Source organism: Platichthys flesus, chromosome 24 (assembly GCF_949316205.1).
Source record: "Platichthys flesus chromosome 24, fPlaFle2.1, whole genome shotgun sequence".
In the NCBI taxonomy this organism is placed as follows: domain Eukaryota; kingdom Metazoa; phylum Chordata; class Actinopteri; order Pleuronectiformes; family Pleuronectidae; genus Platichthys; species Platichthys flesus.
Window position 1 is genome coordinate 3,448,197 of NC_084968.1, and position 20,657 is coordinate 3,468,853.

Below are 20,657 nucleotides of genomic sequence, written 5' to 3' on the forward strand. Positions count from 1 at the left end.
GAGAGAGGATGGACGGAAAGTGCCTGTTGTTTACGCATCTTATTTCCTCTCTGATGATAATACATCTGCTGCAGACCACTGATTAGTTAGCTCACTGCTTTTGATCAAGTGGATCCAGCGAAAGAAATAACTGATGCTCAAAACATCTGCCTCATATCTGCCAGTGTAAACAGCTTGAGGACGCCGCTGTAAGTGATTGCTGTTAATCCATCGAGGAAATGGTCTCCTTGGCCTTGACTATTGCCTTTTTCTAATTACTGGGACTGTCAGCTTTGATAACTTCACTCTATCTATCAAATATGTATGGATTATGCCCCGGCTGAGTGAGCAAAGATTGCATAGCTATGTGAGACCAGCAAACAGGTGGAGTAAGCAAGACGGGGGAAAGGCTTCATTTGTCAATACGGAGACTGTGGGCGGCCCTCTCCTCCATTTATCATGCTACAAAAGCAGTAACGTGGATCTGCAAATCCAACGGGATCTTCTTTAAACGCTACACCACAAATGCCCGGCACATGAGTCAACAGTGGCAAACTGTCCAAACTGACATCCAACCTGGTCACCATGGAGGGAGCTTAAGCCGAGCAGAATGGCTGGGAGAAGATCATTTTCATCTGCGTATTAATCAAACAGGCATATGGGTTCAACTAATTACTCTGGGAAGACGTCCAACTAACAAGTCTTTTTTTCCTCGAGTTGGCCCAGCTCTTTGCTCAGGAGATGAACAGCTTGACGGCTACTGCCCCAGGCTGCCCCAGTCTTAGTTGGGTGGGATGACTCCATTGGCCCAAAATGCACAGGATAATAGTCAAGAGTTGGTGGACTCTGACTTGGAAATAACCCCTTATGCAAATTCATGACCCTGCCACTGCCAGGTACAATCTTTAACTTTACATATCTGCTGGAAAATGTCTGATTCATCCCTGCTACATTTGCTAATCTGCTCATGTCCCCAAATGTCCCGAATCATAGCCGATAAAATAACGTCTGCACATTTCCCTTTTTGGGCCCCTTCCTGCCCTCATTACAGTCAAAGTGTTGAATTTTCCATGCCGTACTTGCACCAGCTCTCCCCTCAGCCTTTTGCTACATCAGCTACGGATATAAGAGTCCTTACTCAGCATATCAATCTGAAGCCTGACTCTTTAAGTGCAAGTGCTGACTCAGCAAAGATGGAGCGGAAGAAGAAAAACATAGATATTATAAAAAAAAGAAAATGACACACTGAGTTGGGAAATGAGGAAACACGAGAATAAAATGAACCCACTCACTGTTGCTACTTCCTCAATGTCGTTTGCTAATTTCAAAATTTCAAAAAAGGAGCTTCCAACTAATCTAATGACCTGTATGTTTGGTGACTCCTGCTTGCCGGATTAAGTATTAGCCCAAAGTTTATTTGCTGGAGATTACCTTTGCTTGTCTTTATCTTTCACTTGCAAATTATGACGTTCCTTCCATCGAGCAGAGTAGCTTGTGATTTGTTCTCAGAAGTTACCGCTCAAAGTGAAACTCACAAAACAAGATGTGATTACAAACTAATTGACAAAAGGCAGTTGCTGCTTCTTGCATGTGATTGTCCCAAACCCAACTGGATGAACCAAGGAAACCCAATTCCGAGTGGTGGCAGCCACTGAATGAATGATGAACTTCCTTCTCCTCCTAAATTGTGCAGGAATAATAAGATGACACCAATCCTTCAATCACTTATAAGAGGTTCCTCCCCTGTGACTTTGCTTCCCCCTAAATATTAGGCATGTGTCTCCGAGCATGCGAGACAGGTCTGCTCAGAGAAAATCAAAGAGCCTGACTTGACTTTGCAGAGTAGTCTCAGGCTGACACAGTTCTTTTGTTTGCATGTTTTCCTCCACATCTTATAAACGTGTCACAAAAGAATCAATCACCTCCCTCTACAGGTCTTGATTTTCACAGCTCCTGTGAACGCAAGCTTCAAGAAACAAAAGCCCATTTTTTTGTGTTCCCTTGTTTGCTGATGCCATTTCCTGTTTGACTGCTTGTGTGATTCCCTCACACTACCCCACCCCCAGGAGAAAGAGCAGTGGCCGAAATGAAAGCTATGCAAATGTTCTCCCCCATCCCTCCTTTTCCATCTCTGATCAAATTCAGAGCCAATTCTAACACAAAGCAGACACAAAAGACACACAAGAGGATACAGTCAAAGACTACACAGTAAACAGAGTACAAGCCGATTGTTGTTGAAAAGGGGGGAGAGGGGGGATTGAGTGAAAGAAGAGAGCATTAAGCTGCTGCTCCTTTATGTCGCACGGATAACTGATACACTGTAGAAATGATCAGTATCATGCAAAAGAGGAGGGACCACTACAGGGGAATCATAATTATGACTAAACCACATACATCTGTTTAGAGAAACATTTAAAGCTACACATAAACTTCCCTCAGCACTCTTTTTTCCGTCTGTCCACACACGTCTCAAACTTGACCAATCCTACAAATCCAACCCAAACTGGTCTTCACGACAGATTTACCAAACAGCAGCCGCGGCAGGGGAATCCTATTTGCAGCAGATGAAAGATGCAGCAGTGAACAGTCATGGCATGGTCTCTGTGACAGGCTTGCAGAGACCCTGGGGGCCCATTGGACATCGGTTATTGCTTCTCCGACAACAAGATTTCATCTCTCTGGGAAGACAGGACAGTTGAATGCTCAGTGAGCTGAGACCTCACTCACCCATATCAGCAGGGATGGATTACTGGTGAAAATACTGGACTCGTAGAGCAGAAAAAATTGAAAAGAGAGAAGAGGGCAATGTGCTCAGTATGAGGGATAAGACGACATTTTCAGTTTTGATCTTAGAAGTGAAACTTGGATATTGTGACTGTTCTTTTTAGTCTCAGACCTTATTCTACAAATGATGTAAGTTAACTGCTGGGATATGGTACGACTGCAAAGTCACCACAAAGTAAATCCAATGAGATAATTATTATGAGCTGTCAGAAGATCAGACAAGCTTTGGAGGAGAACCAAAAACAAAATGGTAAAAATTATTACAGAACTGCCTGTTGTGAACAATTATCATTAACATGCACTGTGGTTGTGCGCACAGCTTTCCTATTAAATGCTGCCATCAACGCACAGGGGGCTGGAAAACATGGGCAAGATTCACATTTTTATGATGGTACAAGCTGACATGTCAACACACAATTCAAGACAGGTGTGTGATTGCAGAAGTGGTTGGGTGAAGGATGGCATATATTGACAATAACACTGTTTCCAGTAAATGTGGATTGAATTGCCATAGATGACAAACTAAAGTGCATTAACACTTCCCAGGTTTGGACTTTTCAGTTCGGGCCGAAGCAAAACAACAGATGTGAAATGTACCTCTAAACAACACATAATCTAACTGGATCAAAATCAATGAAAAGTGGCGGACAATTCATTTTCTCCCTTCCAACAGAACTTTTCCTACACACCTATTCAAAAAGTACATAATAACGTGTGCCATACGCTCATCTATGAACCAGTCAATGTCAACTATAGATTCAACCTCAGTGAAATAGTAAAGGATCACGGACAAGCCACGGCTCTCTTCCTGGTCCAGCCGTTCTCCCTCGGGGGATTTATGTGGAATTGAATTCAAACATACAATGGTTTTTATTAAGAGCTCCTTAACTCCTCAAAAAGAAGAGTTTTTAAAAAGCCTGTTCTCCTATTATCTTTGCTCTACAACGACCCCTTTTTTAAAAGCTTCCCTCTCAGCCATGACCAGTTTTATGCTGACGGCTTCAGACATTACTTCTTAATGGCGTTCATTTTCTGAACAACAAAAGCAGTAAATAATGAAGTGGTTTTCTCGTGGTCTGTCAACAGCAGAATGGTCAATGGACTTGCAAAGTTAAAAAATGGCGACAGAGAAAAGATGCATTCATCATTTCTGCCTTGAGCACATCGCAGATGCCTTGAAAACATAGACATGTAGACTCTTGCATGAATGAGCAGATGTAAACAAATGTTTTGCATCTCTTGGCCATCTCTCTCTCTCTTCTCAGCTCAGTTGCTTCTCCTTTTTTCTACTTCTGTCAGTATGTTACTTTCTCTTTCTAAGCGTCATTCTTTCCCGTTCTGCTTTCAGCATCTCCTTTGTGTTCAAATATGTTCAGGTTGAAATACCCTCCCCAAGGTAGTTGACAAGTACACCGAGATAAGAGCGAGCAAGGATGTGGTAACCGAGTTTGGGCTTTAAGCTGACCACTATTTTAAGAAAGAGGTGGAAAAGTTCAAAGCAGATCTTTGGACTAGCATGACTGTGTTGATTTTCCTCACTGCAACAAAGCCCTCGAGGTATTGGGCAAAGAGCTATGCCTTATTTCTCCCAAGGGACATGGGGCAACAGTGATGCTCATTTGGTGGCCAATGAGATATTAAAGGGGAAGCAGTGCACTAAATAGTGGCTTTGCAATCAATAGAAAGCATAAGCTTCATTAAAACAGTACAGAAAGTCAATAGACAAACTTCCATGGAAAGGTCGAGTATGATTTAAGAATGTGGTGCTGAACCATAGGGGAGAAAATACACAAGGGTCAGCCAAAGTCCAAAATGTCTTAGATAATGCTACGAGGCAGCTCCCAATGATACTCAAGGCACAGCCAGATGCTGGGGGGAGGTGTTATGAACATTGGGAGTTTGCATGGAAGCCAAGGAAATAGGTGTGTGTTTTAGGATGACATATCCACTGTGGCGTATTAGTCATAGAGAATAGTTGATAGCAGCAGCAGCAGCATTAGTAGGTGTAGATTAATAAGAATGCAAATGAAGGCATCATTTCTAATGAGTGATGCTTGTTTGTGTTGTGTTAGATGAATGTAGATACTAAACAGGACAGCCTGTCTTTGCTAGTCAGGGGCTTACTGAAGTGAGTGAGGAGGGATAAAGTGCATCCAGAAGGAAAAAGCAGGGTGGATGGTGCAGCTGTGACATTCGGAGAGGACCTCACAGTGGTCTGTGCCTCAGGGCATCTCACCAAAGACAAAGCAGACTGGGTAAATGTATGCTTTCTCATCTTTTTCCACCATCCATGCTCTTGACTTTCAGTCTTGGTCAGTCTCAGAGGCAGACGATAGAAGCAGCCAGTGGATATGGCTCAGGTGCAGGGATCCTTGCTGGGCTCCAAGAAAATCAACATGACAACGAGTGATCATGGAAACTGATTAGTGGGTAAATGTTGGAGGCTGGTTCTGGGATGCCAGAATCTACCAATGAGCCCTTTGGAGATTTAGTTGTTTAGTCAATGAAATATTGACAACATGCCCACAACAAGGTGAATCTGACGCCGGTGATCCGCACCTTTTGGCAGAAGGGGTAGTTTAACAGCACATCTCTTTCCTTCCCTCCACCTTCCTTAATTCGTTCGATTCTTTTCTACTTTAACTTTACCACACAACAAACGTAAAATACCACACATTTACACAATCTTCAGTAATATGACACGGTTATGCCGGCTGTGTCAATGCAACCTAATGCCAATTGCAAAATTTTTATGGAAATCTATAAAAATAAAACACAGGCATCAGAAGAAGACTTCTGGACTAAGCTGAACCAGTGTGTACTCTACAAGCATGTAGCAGGAATACAGGGGTAGATTGGTGGATGAAAGGAGATGACGAGAATGAATAGAAAGAGGGTAGTTTGCCTTCCCAGGTGATTATTAAAGGCAGGATGGAAACCATACAGACAGGTCTGCTCTCCTGGACCCTAATAGCTTATTGATCCAAAAGTCCATCTCCCACTTTGTTCTCACAGGATACATAGCCAGAGTGAGCTACATGAACAGTGACCAACAGGCAGTAAACAGAGGTAAGGCCACTTTGTTGACTAAAAGATTATTATTTTTATTATTTTATAATTATTTTTAATGGACTGATCAGTTACAAGTTTGTATTGTCCACGATTTAGGTGGAATTTTAAGGTGGAACGATAAGTGAACTACAGTTCCTTGATGTTTAAATATGAGGACAAATTAAATGTAAGCGACAGAACCATCAGCCAAGAAGGAAAAGCGATCCTGCACTGGAGTCAAGTCTTCAGATTATGTTTTACGGGTGATAGCTTTGATACTCTTTTACTGTCCACACCAAACCCCGAATTGCTTCTGATGTATGAGCTGCTTTGAACAAAACATTTGTTAAATCAGCCTGGTGTAATGTAATGCCTCCTCTCTGTGGACTCGCTGAGGCTAAGGCGTAGCAAACCACAGTGCAGTGAGGTGCAGATAAAATAATCAACAGTTGTGCATTCAATTTGATTCCATTCATCACTTTGTTCAGAGAGTATATCTCAAGAGTAAATCAATGCAGCGTTTCTCAGGCAACAGCTGCCCTTCTCTGCACTCAACGGGTTTTAATCACATTGAGTTTGTGACCACACGTCAAACAGCAACTTCTAACCAGATGTGAAAAGGGGTGTGGCCAGAAGTGCTTTGCTAGCTTAAGGAATTATGTTCTTGAAATCCTTCCAACCGGTGCAGTGAGCCGCGACTTTCTGACAGCATATAATTCAGTGTAATAAATAATTGGCCGTCTAATAGACCACTTACATTCAAATCTGACACATTAACAAAGCCACACAGCGAAGTGAGGCGAGCCGCACTTCAGCACTTCTGAGTCACGTGTTGGATTTGTGCTCTACGTCTAACATCAAGACAAATAACCAACAGGTACAAGAAGCAGGCTCCTGTATTTTTTGTGTCAGTAATTAAACCCATGCTGTGTATAACCCTCTACAAACATCACCAGTCAAATGAAAGGATTTTAGTAATGAATGGTTGCTTATTCAAGAAGTCTACGGATCCTAGTGAAGGAAGTGGGATTTATAGGAAGGTCTGCCTCCTAATCTCCTTGTTAGCCCCCAATGATGAAACATCTAAGGTAGAATCTGCCCCCCCACCACCTATCTTCAGTGAACACACCACACCCACATGGGACGATTAATTAGTGATGTGAAAGGGGGGGATTAATCGATATGCTGTCATCCTCCTGCCGACTGAGGAGAGAGACCCTGCCAAACCCACCAGGATCCGATCTCATTACCAACGGTGGCCCAAGCTCCCCTTTGTGAGGCAGCTGCATTCATCAAAACAATGCCTCCCTTTCCCCCTCAATTGTTCTACACGCATCCTCTGTCCGTCTCTCCCGGCGTGCTTGGCTTTTTCTCCCCTGACAAGATGAAGGAGAGTAGGCCAGAGTAGTGACACCCATTTAAGAAAGGAAGTGTTTGTGTGTTTGGGGCTTGTAAATAAAAAAATAATAACAAGATGCAGGGTGACAATAGGGCTACTGTTGTAAATTGTGACTTTGAATGAATTCAAGAGTCTACAATGTCTAATCACACCTGTCCTGTGAGAGAATGTGAAGGTGTCCTTGCAAATGTGTCTGTACACAACTTAAGCTGGAAACTCAGAGCAGTGGGCGCTACTGACAGCTAGTCGGGAATAATGGCGTGTGTGGCTGTGTGTTTGTATGTGTGTGCGTGTGTCTGTGCATGCATACACACCCATTCCTCTGTGTGTGTGTCTGTGTTACCGGGGGCAGGGAGTGGAGGATAAAAGCCTCTGCCTCCCTCTGACAGTTTTATCTGCATCACCATCTGCCTTTATCTGACGCCAGCATCTCTCAGCTCCCCACTGCACTCTGAAAGCTCTCCATCCACCCTGTTCTCCTCGCCACTCATCTTATCCCAGGCTGCCGTCACATGTCAGATCACATTTTCAACCCATAATTAAACAGGTGTCTACTTAAAGCCTTGATAGATAACCTGTGGCTGTCGGAAAGTGCAAATGAAAAAACGCAGGGCGGTGGTGTATTAAAAAAATGTGATTCTCATTAGTGAGCGGTGAGAGTAAAGGAGCTCATTTCTGACATTAGCATCATGAAGCTCATGAAGTCAGATGCTGCACTTCACATTTGACTGCTGGGATGTTGGCCACAAAAAGCTTGTGAACAGAAACATGAACACTGGGTTGCACTATCCCTTTTCCTTTCTCGGCCAATTTGTCACACGCTGGGCGAGGGGTAAGGGTGGGGTCAAGAGGAGAAAATATAGCCATGTCCCCTTTACTCAACGGCCCCTTCCCTTGCTCTCTGCCCCTGCTCGGAGTAGACAGCTGAAGTGAGGGATGTGTCCCTCACGCGTAATCAGAGTCAGCCCTTATTTAATGCTATGAGCCGGGACCGGACAGCCAGTGATGGAGGTATTCGGGTTGGCCCGCTGTGCGCTGTGCACTGGCCCATAACTGCAGATGAGACACATCCCACAGAGCAGTTACTGCGACAACTTGCCAGCTGTAAATGTAATGACTGTCAAAGGTGAGCGGTGCCTGTGAGAACAGCAATAAATACAAACAGACACCCTGGAAAAATATCGAAAAAAGATTGTGCAAGTCCTTCTTTGAAAGGTGCATCTAAACCACCACAGCTTCTGTCAGGCCATTTAGTAAGTTTATGAGAAGCTCATGAAAATAATGACTCCGATACTTGTTGCTTCATTAATGAAAACAGCTTCATAAAAACATTAAAAAGTAAACAAAGCAATGCACATTACTTCTGCTGAGAGTGAAGAACCTGTAGTTCCTGTTAATCCTGATGAGTCATAAAGCAGAAGACAGTAGACGCAGTATGAGTTAATTCTAGACACACTATTTCCTCAATATTGAAGCACTTAGGGATGTTGGATACATAAGGTGAGTTGGTCTTCCAAACTTAGGTCAGCTCGATGCCATAGTTTGCTAATGGGCAGGGTAGTGGCTGACTGCATCACTGTCACCTGAGCCAGGCAGCAAGGACAGCAGAGCATGCGGCAGGAGAAAGATGAGGCATTCTAGCCAAGGCAAAATGAAAGGCAACACTTTCTGCATGGCAAACTTTGGAATTGCCAATGTTTGTGGAAAACTCAGGCTGTCAGCACAAAAACAAAAAGGATAGGACCCTAGGGCAAACACACCAGACTCTTGTCCTACATCGCATTTATCACACTGCAAAGGAGGAATGTGCATCCTTAAAATAACACTTGAACTATGAGGTGAGCTGTCTGGGATACGGACTCAAAAGTCTCATCTTAAACCTGTTCTGAAAATGTCATTTTATAACTGTTGCTAATGAAAACTATAAGGGGAGATCTAAGACTGCGACCAGACACATGATCAGCAACTTAGGCTCCTTATACTTGGACACAGTTTTGGTGCAGTAAGTGAATTCAAAATGGCTAACCAAAAGAAAAAAAGAACGTACTGAAGATAAACACTGCTTTTGGCTTCAATAAACTTTATTCTTTAAAATAAATTATAACCTTTTTCTTTTTATGATTGAGTTCCAAGGTCTTGCAAGGACATCTACCTTTTCCAGCAGCCACAGATGGGAGATTTAGCTATCAGCCCACTTCGATATCTGTCTGTACCCTTCATTCCCTGAATCTCACACCCCAGGCCCTGATGGTAGAAATGTCATGAAGATTGGCAAAGATGATGTCCTGCCCTCCCAAATGACCATTTGTACTTCTGTTGAGCTAACACTCTGTGAAAGACATCCGGGAGACTGGGGGACATCCTGTCGACTAAATCGAAAGAAAACAGAAAGGCTCACTGAAGTAATAATAATTGTGTCTGTTCCCATTGAATTCATGCCGCGAGTGGTGAAACCAATGGGTATTTTCAATGTCGGAGAGAATAAAGTTTGTAACGCAGGAAATTAGTCACATCTTTTGATATTTGCCACTTCTGTTTGGCTTCGATTCCTGATTGAAAAAATGTGAAGATTCATTGTTAACCTCTGGAACAAAAACACTTTCTATTGTGAATATTCCCGAATCTACAGCCTGTTAAAACGTACAATGTGTAACTTCTCCCTCAAGGCATTTAAGTGAGCTCTTAAATGAAACCTCATACATAAACTGGAATGGCGTCAAAATCATGGACAAGGGAAATCCAGGAGTCCATTCACAACCTTCATCAGAAATCATCATGCAATAGAATTCTGTGAAATACTGTAGATGGATCCAGGAGTAGCAAAGCAAGCTGAAAAAGACCCAGCTTTACAGAAATAACATTTTGTCTAAGAATGAAAGACGACAAATTTGATAAGTGCGAAGTCTGCACTGACTGATTAAACCAAAAAAACTGCCAGCCTTCTATAAAAACAGCTGTTAACTCAGACGAGTGCATTACTCCGGTTACAACTTGAGCTACGTTCTACCGGCATGATCATTTGAGCACACAGAGTAAAAGGTGACCAGACTTACTGAGTATTCTTGAAAATGTTCACCATTTATCCAAGAGGCTTAATTAGTTCTAGTGACTCTAGGGGAGTTGTGTGGTATTTCACTTCTCTGGATGATTGAATGCAGCGGAACTCCCCACACCAGTCAGCAAAAGCAATGAAGTCATCTGGATGAACAGAGAGTCCAGCTTGCTATTTATTTGGTTTACTAGTGCTTGATGTCCCTTGACCTGGGTGACGGAGGAGCATTAGACGCACCTGATAAACACTGCACTGCAACAAAAGTATGCACCGTCATATTTGGTCTGCTCGGCGATGAGTCATTCCTATGGCATTTTCCAGATAATGAATTTCAAAGCTTTTTCATCAAGTACTTTCAAAATGTCAGCGGGAAAGTTTGCCGCACTTTCAGACACAGTAAATAATTAGTGGAGTGCACGAAACAGGGTCTTGTGGGGATATTTCATGTCCTTTTTTTTTTTTTTTAAAGCAGTCCCACTCAGCAGATTCGGCTCAAGCGCCTCATCCCACAACCTCCACTTTACATCTTCTACCCTGGTGCCTGATGTTGCCGTGTCAGGAAGATGAAGATTTAGTGAGTGATGTCCTGCCCTGTGTCAGGTAATGGAAGGGAGTGGGTGGGGGGAGGAATAAAGGAAATGGAGGCCTGCTATAAGTAAGGGAGGGTATAGAAAGAGACGAATGGATTTGTAGCATCACATCCATGGTGGCATGTTATGAACAGACGGTGATGTATCATGAGACAGAGTCTGTGAAACCCACTCCATATTACGGACTTATCTTAACTTAACAATCAATATAATAATTTCCTTTATGTGTAATTGTGGACGTCTGTTCTCAAAAATCTGAATTTCAAAAAATGTCAACAATGAATTGAAACGAGCACTTTTAAATATGCCAATTACGTTCTTTAAAATGTTATTGGAGACCATGGCACAGGCTAATCTAGAATGAAAAGAAAAAGGCTATTTGGGAACCACGAGCCAAAGCTAACGAAGAAGGCCCAAGGTATGGTACCTCAAGGCCACCATCACTGTTTGAACGTAGAGCTATTTCATAGTTTGATTGGGTCCGTGAGGCCCCCATCAGGCGGAATGATATGAGGCCACGGCTCTTGGGTTCTCAGGTCTAATTTGCCTGTACTCCTCGCCTCAAAGAGAGACGGGCATAATTAACAGGACCCAAACACCCACCACAGGCTGAACAGAGTCATTTAGGGGAGCGACACGGGAGGAATGGCAGCAAATGAAATGTAATTGCAATGGGAGCAGAGAAGCCGGGCTGGTGTGGCTGAGGCACTGATGTGTTTGTGAGACGGAGAGAGAGAGAGAGAGAGAGAGAGAGAGAGAGAGAGCGGGCCAGAGACGAGGCAGTGAGGGAGTAAATGAAAGGAATAAGTAGATAGAGACGATGCACTTGAGAGAAGAATGAGATAGTGAGCAACAGGATCAGATAAACGGAGAGGAGCTGTTCCTCCAGGTTAGAATAAAAAACTAATGCACTGTACTTACTAAAGTACTTAAAGTTGAATCGAAGTTAAAGGATAAGTTCCCTGAAATTACAAAAATAACTTTATCTTGCCAAACTTTTGTGTCACCTCGCTCTGCTCATATATGTTGGATTTATTTCCCCAGGAATATAGATATCTGCCTCTGAAATTTCTTGTGACACCCTATAGGAAAATTAAAGATACTATGCTATAAATTATAGAAAAATATTAACACCTCATCCCGAAAAACTAAATCTCACTCCTCAGGCTATTCTACAGTAGATGCTGCCAAAAGTTTAAACAGGGTCCATTTCTGAAACAAGTTGTTTCAGGATAAACTGAACAGGTCTGTGTCTTGTCTTGAGTAATCTGGATGTATTAAATAAGAAGTTCTAAATTGTTCCAGTTGACCTACATCACCACTTCAACTCCAGCACCAGTTGTTGCATCAGTATAGTCATTGTCATTATTTATCACTGACAAAATATCCCTCCTCCACTCCCCCAACTCTTCCACCTATCCCTCTCTCCTTCCCATCATGCATCCCTCCGTCCCTCTCAGTTTACAGAGCACTGGATGGGAAGTGACCTGGGATCAACTATGTTCCCTGTTGCTTCCAGGAATGGGCAGCTCGAACAAATTGGGGTCACCAGGATGCTCTCACACACACACACACAAACGCTCACCTACATGTACACGTACACACACATGCACACACTTGTGCAGATAGTGCAGTTAAGACTAGAAAACAGTGACACAGTCGTATCTCTACACATCTTTCCCCCCAGCTGTTACAGGGAAACACTGTCGTTTGAATGAATATAAACTCTGGCTGTAACTCACTCAAACAAAATTATTAACATGCCATTTAATGACAATTCAATCACACTCCACGCAGTTGCCGTATCATGTCTAAAAGACCTTATGTTCCATCTTAAGTCCTAATTAAAAAAAAAATGAACTTTAGTATGACTAATTATTCCTGAGATCTAGGAGTGCACAACAAGTACACATTCATCTTGTGTCTCCTCTTTCTTTTCTTTCCTCCACTGCTCCTGCTTAGTTCAAAGTACAATTCTCTCCTTCCTTATTTCACTCATTTCTTCCCTCCTTATTCATTCTCCAGTGACTGTGTATTCTCCATGGAATCACAGTGCACAATGCAAGTCATTTTTTTCCCTTTCTACCATTCTTATATAGGTTCTTCCAAATCCCCCATTTTTTCTTGGGGTTTTTCTCAACGAGGCATCTGATTGAATATAGATTATGATACATTCTCATTCCCCCCTTATTACCCCCTGAGGCGGTATCTTACTATGTGCAGCTCCAGGTAATCTCCCAGTCCCTTGGCACTCTCTACCCTGACCAGAATGGCTTCCTTCAGCTGCGTGCTGAAGCCCACCGCCAGCCGATCTGCCCTTGTGCTCGGCCGGTCATTGGGTGGCCAGGTATATGTGATGAGGGCTCCGCCTCGCCCGAAGATGTAAGTTGTCCCAGCTGCAGAAATAAAACAGGGAGAAAGTTGGACAATCATTTAGTTACAATGCAATAACAACATTATAAAAGCTGGAAAGACGACTTCCGTGTTTACAAACACAGATGCAGAACATGATCGGTCTCGGATACAAAAGACTGATCATGAAGCTTTCTTATTAATATTTGTCATACATTTTTAGATAATTTGCACGCACAGACATTGAGAGAAAAGTCACATTCTGGCTCACAATATGAATTCTACTTGAAAGCATTTCACAGAAAGTGGAAAAATGGCTGGCTTGAACATTTCCATTTGTAAACTGTTGTTTTACTGCCAGTGAATATCGTGATCCTGAAGTCATGTTTAGCATTAGCGCTAGCACTCGCACCCGTGCTGGCTGTCACTGCTCTTTGAAATGTTAATGTTCAGGGCCTCTGCTGTTACACTTGCCCTCGGTTGCCTGCAGTTGCGTTGCATTCAAACTAGGGCGAACTGACAAACTTTGTGTTGGCTATGGTGTCAGTATAACCAGCACAAGTCAACGTCAACAAAATAAATACCTCAGATCTCCGCGTCAAAGGTACTTTGCCTCAATTTTTTTTGATTTACAGCATAAAAAAAATAAAATCCACCTCGTTCACTGAGCGGTTTCACGTTTGAACTGGAACAGAGGAGTAAGGACTTGGCTTGACTTTGATATGCCCGTTGGTGAATGAGAAATGACGGGCGTTGGCTAGGATTAGCATAGAGTATATGAAATATGAAACCTCACTTTTCAACCCTGTGGGCTGTCTGTTTTCCCTTTCACATACATGCAGGCACACATATATTTTACACCGGATGCTTGTGCAAAGACTGGTGCATGTATATGTATCTTTATGAAGCTGCATAATTTTAACTTTGCCCAAACTGCCAGGCTAACTACACGGACAGCCAACTCAGGCCTTTAAAAATTTGGATCTGACTGATCATTTTGTAAATCCTTATCTCAGTTGTTGATAGCCTGACCATCAGAGCACTAGTGCCCTTTTTGGAGATGAATGGGGTCAAATTAAGCTTTGTTTTACTCCACAATTTGGCCCCTGGTCATATGCAGCATTTTTGGTCCAAATTCAAATATTTTCCATTATAATGATGTAAATAATAACTATTATAAGTCCTCACATTTGAGATGTGAACAAGCAAGTGGCTCCTACATGAAAAAGCAAATCTAAATTAGCTGTGCTTTGTTTTTAAGCAGTTTCTCTAGTTGCAGATCCTCCGGTATGGACACAGCATTTTGCAGCACTGGGGTTTCATACTGTGCTCATCTCATCCGTAAAAGCACAAGTTCTCTCATATGTGCACACAAAGACAAACCTTTATTATTTATATAACCAACAAATCTCAATCAAGGTGCGCTCTGACCAGAGAGGATGGAAAGCAGAGGCTGTGATGAGGAGAACAGGCATTTAAACTGCAGCTCACTCTCTTTTTTTCTCTCTGTCTTTCTGCTTTTTTCTGGCTCTGGCTATTCCTCCCTTCCTCCTCCTATCCTCCTTCCCTCCTAGCGGAGCTAAGCCCTCTGCTGAGCTCTTGTTGTTTTCTTGAGGCTGTATTATTTTAGCGCTGACTAATTATCGCAGCATGGCAATGAGGGCTATAAAGAGGTTGTGTGCCGGAGGAGGGAAGAAAAAGAGAGAGAGGGTGAAAGAAGACAACGGGCTAAAGAGGCAGGGTGTACAGGGTATGGGAGTGTGTGAATTGTCGATGGTGGTAAGATGTGGAAAGTTGGTGTTTTTCTTTTTTCTTTCCTGTTCTTATTAACAGCACAGCACTGGAGCCAAAGCGACCGACTGCTGCGGAGGATGGAGGAGGAGAAAACATTTCTAAAATGGCCGATAAAATTAGGGTGGGAAGCCATGTTATTATAGAAGAGAAAAGAGCCATGTGGGGAAAAAAAAAAGAAAAGCTGAGCACAGGTGAATGGATGTGACTACACTGGAAACGTGCAGCGCTTCCACTCAGTCAAAATGTGCCAAGTCTGGTTGAAGCAAATCAACACACAAACAAATTGATGAAAGTTCACCCATTTCTTTTTTCCTGAGTCACTGTGTTCCTGATATGACACTGGTCTCACAGGTCTTTCTGCTGTTATCCGGTTGATAGTGGCCAACTTCTGTACAGCAATCTTATGTGTGTGTGTGTGTGTGTGTGTGTGTGCGTGCGTGTGCTTTTCTCTGCTCTAAATGAGGGGACAAAGAAGTCTCAGAGTCACCGGCGGGTGGCTTGACAGGGTGCATCCATGTGTCACAGTGTCTCCAAGCAAACACCTGCTGCTTTGGTTGAGACAAAATACTGCAATGCAACACACACTAATGTTAGATGAGATGGAGCAGAAAGAAAGAGGGAAAAACAAGTTTATCATGACAAGGAAGACAAGTGCAGAAGGCTGCAGCTCGGCTTCTAACACAATCTAAAAGATGCAACTATATAATCTCTGTTTTAGCATCCTTGCACTGGCTGCTTGTTTATTTTAGGATGATTTTAATATTATTTTAATGAGCTGGTCCCTCCCTATATTTCAGACAGGATTGAGAAAGTGTTACTAACCATTCACAAATCTAGGTAAAAAACCAAAGGAATCAGAGCCTTTGCCATGAGGGCCTCCATAAACAAATTTTGAAGAAGCGATTAGACTTTCAGAACCCTACTTTTTCTCAAAATTTTAGAATCTCTATATAATCTCTGCGAAAACGTTATTTTGTGATGTCTATTGCTTTTATTATTATTATTATGATGTTGTGAAGCACTGTTATTTGTGTTGAAACATGTGACACAAATATTGTAATGTTATTATTGTTATTAAGTCTGAAGAACATTTATCTTTGGCTGTAACCAAGATAATGATTTCCTCAATATCACAAAGCGTCATAGGCAAACCATGTAAAATAAAATTGCAAACTGTTTCTTCCCATCAATTAAGTTTTGGTCTGTGTTGCAAAATGGCCAGCACTGATGTGCTATATGTAAAACAATATAGCAATAAAGTGGGTATCATAGGTTACATATAAAACAAAAAAGGAAAAGGACTATTCATAACTTTTTTCAATTTAATTAATTATATCTGCAGTTGAGTTATAAACTCATATTATCCCAAATGTTTGCTGCAATTTTCAAATCTAAAGGAGTCTATGATCTGAATCACTGTAACTGTGTTTCATCTGGTTCACCTCTCATGTATACTATTGTGAAATGTCTTGATCCAGTGTTTCTACCAGTATTAATTACCACATCTACCAAGCTGAGGAGGAGACCTCATAAAAAACCTCTCAGAGACAACATGTCTCATGATCCCACTTCATTTCACGACATGATCAAACTATTGTTGTTTTGACTGAGGTTCCCCAGCAGCAGAAACTCCCAAATTGTGCATTTGAAACAATGTGTGGTGTTGCCTTTTTACTAACCTCTCTGAGAAGCAAAGGTGCAGTTGTTGTAGCACTTAGAAAACCTCATAATGAGGTTTATAGTTCTGCATTCAAACTGAATATCACATTGGGGTGTTGCCTCTGGGTTCAGTCTCCTACCATCAAAAGACGCTGTTTCCATTTTGTTACAGTCCAACATGAACCTAACCTAAATAAGACTAAACGATTTTGGAGTTCAGAAAACATCCATGTTGATTATATTTGTATTGGTCGAATTAAAGTTGCTACTATGTTCCTAAGATAATTTATTGTGTATGTGTGGATGCACAACTGTCCACGTGCAGAATAAGGCAGAGACATCTGCATCTGTCTCACAGCAACTATTTGCCTCTATTTGAAAAGGTGAGTAGTAAATTAGTACTGCCGAGGGAGTTGTTGGCAAACAAAATCCTCGCCAGGTATGGATTCCTTGACCTTCATTCCACCGCGCTCTAATCAAGCAATCAGACTACCTGCTTTTGCTAGAATAGCCATAGTGATGGAAATGCTCTGTTGCACCCAGGTGTTTCACAACCCCCCCCATTGAAAAAAAGACGCTAAATATTTATTACTTTTGTTCAATTAGCTCTGGGGCCATCGATCTGGCAAATCAATCCTACCTGTGGTGATAGAGGTGGAGAGAGTGCAAGGAGATGAATCAAAACATTACAGGACGCCCCTTAATTATTATTTCCATTCACACGGGCTGGCTGGTAATTTCGTTTAGAGAAGAACGGACCAAAAAATACCCCACTTTCCTTTTTCCATGGATCAGTGGGAAAATAATCAGAAAAGTCTAATGAATCACAGCGGTAATGAAAAACCTATTGATTTTGATTTTGCACACCCCCTCCCCTTTTTCCTCACTCTTCCTCTCTACATTGTCGTCAGAGAGGAGTGCATTTAGCACTAAGTTTATCATCCGGGATGCTTTCTCTGCGAGGGGGGCATTGATTGGTATAGTGGATTCCAGGCAACTCTCATCTACTGTGGGGATAAGCAGGTCATATCGGGGAAAGCAGAAGCTACCATTTTTCATTAAGGCTTGTGGTCAATGTTGCCGTGTCCAACGCCAGCCGCAACGCCTTGTGGGAGCTGACAGCACGAATACTGCGAGACAGGCTTGCGATAAAATGAACAGTCGGTGAGGAAAATAAGGGACTGATGAAGTCAATTCTTTAGAGGCAATAAGCCCCGAGGCTGCACGGCACTGAACACCCACGTAAATTTATACATAGCTACTTCTTATTTTAAACTCTCAGACAGGCTCTCAAACAATAACTCAATAACACAGATGGTTCCTCCAACCTTCATGTATTATTGCATCAGCGCTGACTCTTTGGAGCAGTTAAGGACGGAGACAGAGCTATTGATTCCTTTTTAAATGAGGACACTGAAAACCTTCTTGTTTTGCTCTTTTTTTGACATATTATATTGGAAACATATATTCCAGAGACAATTACAAAGGGATGTGTAGACTGGGAGTAAGAGAGAGAGAGGGGGGGATGGGGTGATGGCCGAGATGAGACATTTGCCAAAAGTTTCCCGACAGCTGTTGATCTTTGAAGCTGCAGAGATACATACACACATCCTGACTCAAAGTCAGTGATAAGAACACACACACATGCCCCTGCCCTTGATCTGATAGATTTTTCTCCATGGTGGTGTATTAGAAAATGCAAAAATGTCACCCCGAAGATTTGTTGTATCTGAAATAAAAATAGCAAGTCCCCCCCCCCCCCCCGATGTGGTTGGATAATATCTATCTTCTATCTATGCTTTCTATAAGGCTGGAATGGAGAGACCTTCCTGTTACATGAGGCAAGATGACACTTGATTATGGAGGTCCCAATGCTTCCAATACTTTTACCAGAGTCCAGGTAGGGTGGCTGAGAATAAGATGACATCATTTATTAAAGATAAAATCTTTTTACTAATCAGATTTCTGCCAGGCTGACTTTCAAGCATCTATTACGATGCAAGTAAGAATTAGTCATCCTGATATAAGTAGGAAGGATAAGAGAGTAAAACTGTTAAGCCATATCAGAGCAGATTTTTTGAAGCTGCAACTTAATCCATCACACACCTTACATGATTCTAATAGTTCTGATCTTGTTATATCCTGTCCACTCTATACCTCAAGGAAATTCAAACTCTTCCTTTCTATTTGACTACTTCTGATCTCGACAGGGTGATAAGAGCTTCAGTGGTAATTAGGTCCGGAGAGTTCTGCAGCACTAGCTTGGAGATGGGGACATTGAATCCCAGTCGCCTGAAGTATTTTGAAAAAGAGTAATTGGACTGACCTTATACTTGGAAAATCAAGGCACTAATTAACTAATTATATACATATTTCTCATACTGTACTGTACTCGTCTATATCCGCAATTGTGGAAGTGAAACACGTCCCCTTATACTACAGTCATGTAGATCTCAAGTATGAAAGTCTCCTCGAGTGCCTGATTCACTTCAATTAAAATGTTAAAGTGAGCATGCACACTGCTTAATCATCACAACACAAGCTTCAGACTATGAGGTCAATCAATGTCAGTGAGGTCTTGCCTTAAAGCAGCTGCAGCATTTTGTACTGGGGTTATTGATGGTAAGGGGCCCCACGGGAACTCTTGACATGGGAAAACTAATCTAGTTGGAAGTTATAGGAAGTATCAGTAACAGTAGTCAAAGTCATCGACCACACCCAAAGGGCAGCTGATCATCAAGGCCCTGCAGAGAAGAAGGATAAAAACTGGATGTTATCGAGGGATTTAACCCTTTAAACCCTTGCTACAAAAAAACAAAAAAATATATCTATGATTAACTAATGGGGTTGCTGGAGTCAAGATCAACCACCAGAGCAGCAAGAAGGACATAATCCCTCACTGTCCTCCCACTGGTACAGAGTCGATTGAATTTGTTGGAATCCTGGACCAATCCACTATGTATTAAATTGTGTGTTACTTGAGTGCCTTTTGTTGAAGACTTTAATCTTATGTGTCTTATTTCCAGTTTGCTGTTCTTCTAACTGGAACACCAATAAGTGTGGCCCTTTGCCTTGACTCTTTTCACACAATAATGTAATATTTTCTTGCCTTTTATAGCTGCACAGTTTTTATGACATCTCTGTAAAAAAAAATTATAGCTATGATTCGAAATCACTGATTGTGGCTTCTCAATCTGTTTGAGCCAATTAATACAGTTCATGTTCAACATTGAAGGCTAAATTGATCTTTTAGTGTCTGTGTCTGAACTACACTATTAGGGAGGTTATAATGAGGGAGTTACATCACTTAGAAACTGCTGCTTATTTTTTCCAAGTTGATTGGCAAATCTATGGAGGACCATACATGACATAAGTAAAAATAAATAAATAAATAAATGTATAAATAAATACAGAAATAAATAAATAAATGAATAAATAAAAATGGAAATAAATAAATAAATACAGAAATAAATAAATAAATATGTTAATACCAAAAGAAATGTCAAAAGAAATGTCTTAAATATATTTTAACATTTATTTTTTCCCTGATACATTTCCTTTGCATTTGCAGTGTCCTTATGCTAATGAGAAAGGCGGGCCTAACCGCAGTCTCATGCAGGATTGGTCACAGGAGTGTAATGATCCAGCCCTACTACTTCTGCCTTTCAATGCTGGTGTCCAGTAGCTGTTTGGGACGTTGAGCCAGTTCACACTTAAAATGAACTAGTTCAAGTTCAGAGGGTTAGTTAAGGTTATTTTTTATTGGGATGATTTAGCTGTCAGTAGTCCTGACTGTGAGCGACACGTCTCGTGTTGTACTGAGCACAATGAGCGAGCCATGAGGAGAAGGAGGAAACAGAAACTCCAGCTCGGTACAAACCACCTGCCGCCTCTGCTCTGAACATGAAGCCGCTGATCTCTGAGCAGATGTGACCAGAGAAGCTCTGTGTTTTCACTGTTTCCACTGTTCCACAGAGTCACTAACTGGCTGTTTCAC

At 41.9% G+C, this 20,657-nt stretch overlaps 1 protein-coding gene across 6 annotated transcripts in view; it reads right to left on the reverse strand.

The window, feature by feature from the left end:
• The window catches only part of nrxn2b (neurexin 2b), a 598,599-nt gene that overhangs the window by 82,035 nt on the left and 495,907 nt on the right, over positions 1-20,657 (reverse strand). For all 6 annotated transcript variants that reach the window (XM_062384235.1, XM_062384230.1, XM_062384231.1 and 3 more), the window contains one exon: positions 13,070-13,251. In XM_062384235.1, coding sequence (XP_062240219.1) covers positions 13,070-13,251 — 182 coding nt within the window. The remainder of the gene's footprint in view (positions 1-13,069; positions 13,252-20,657) is intronic.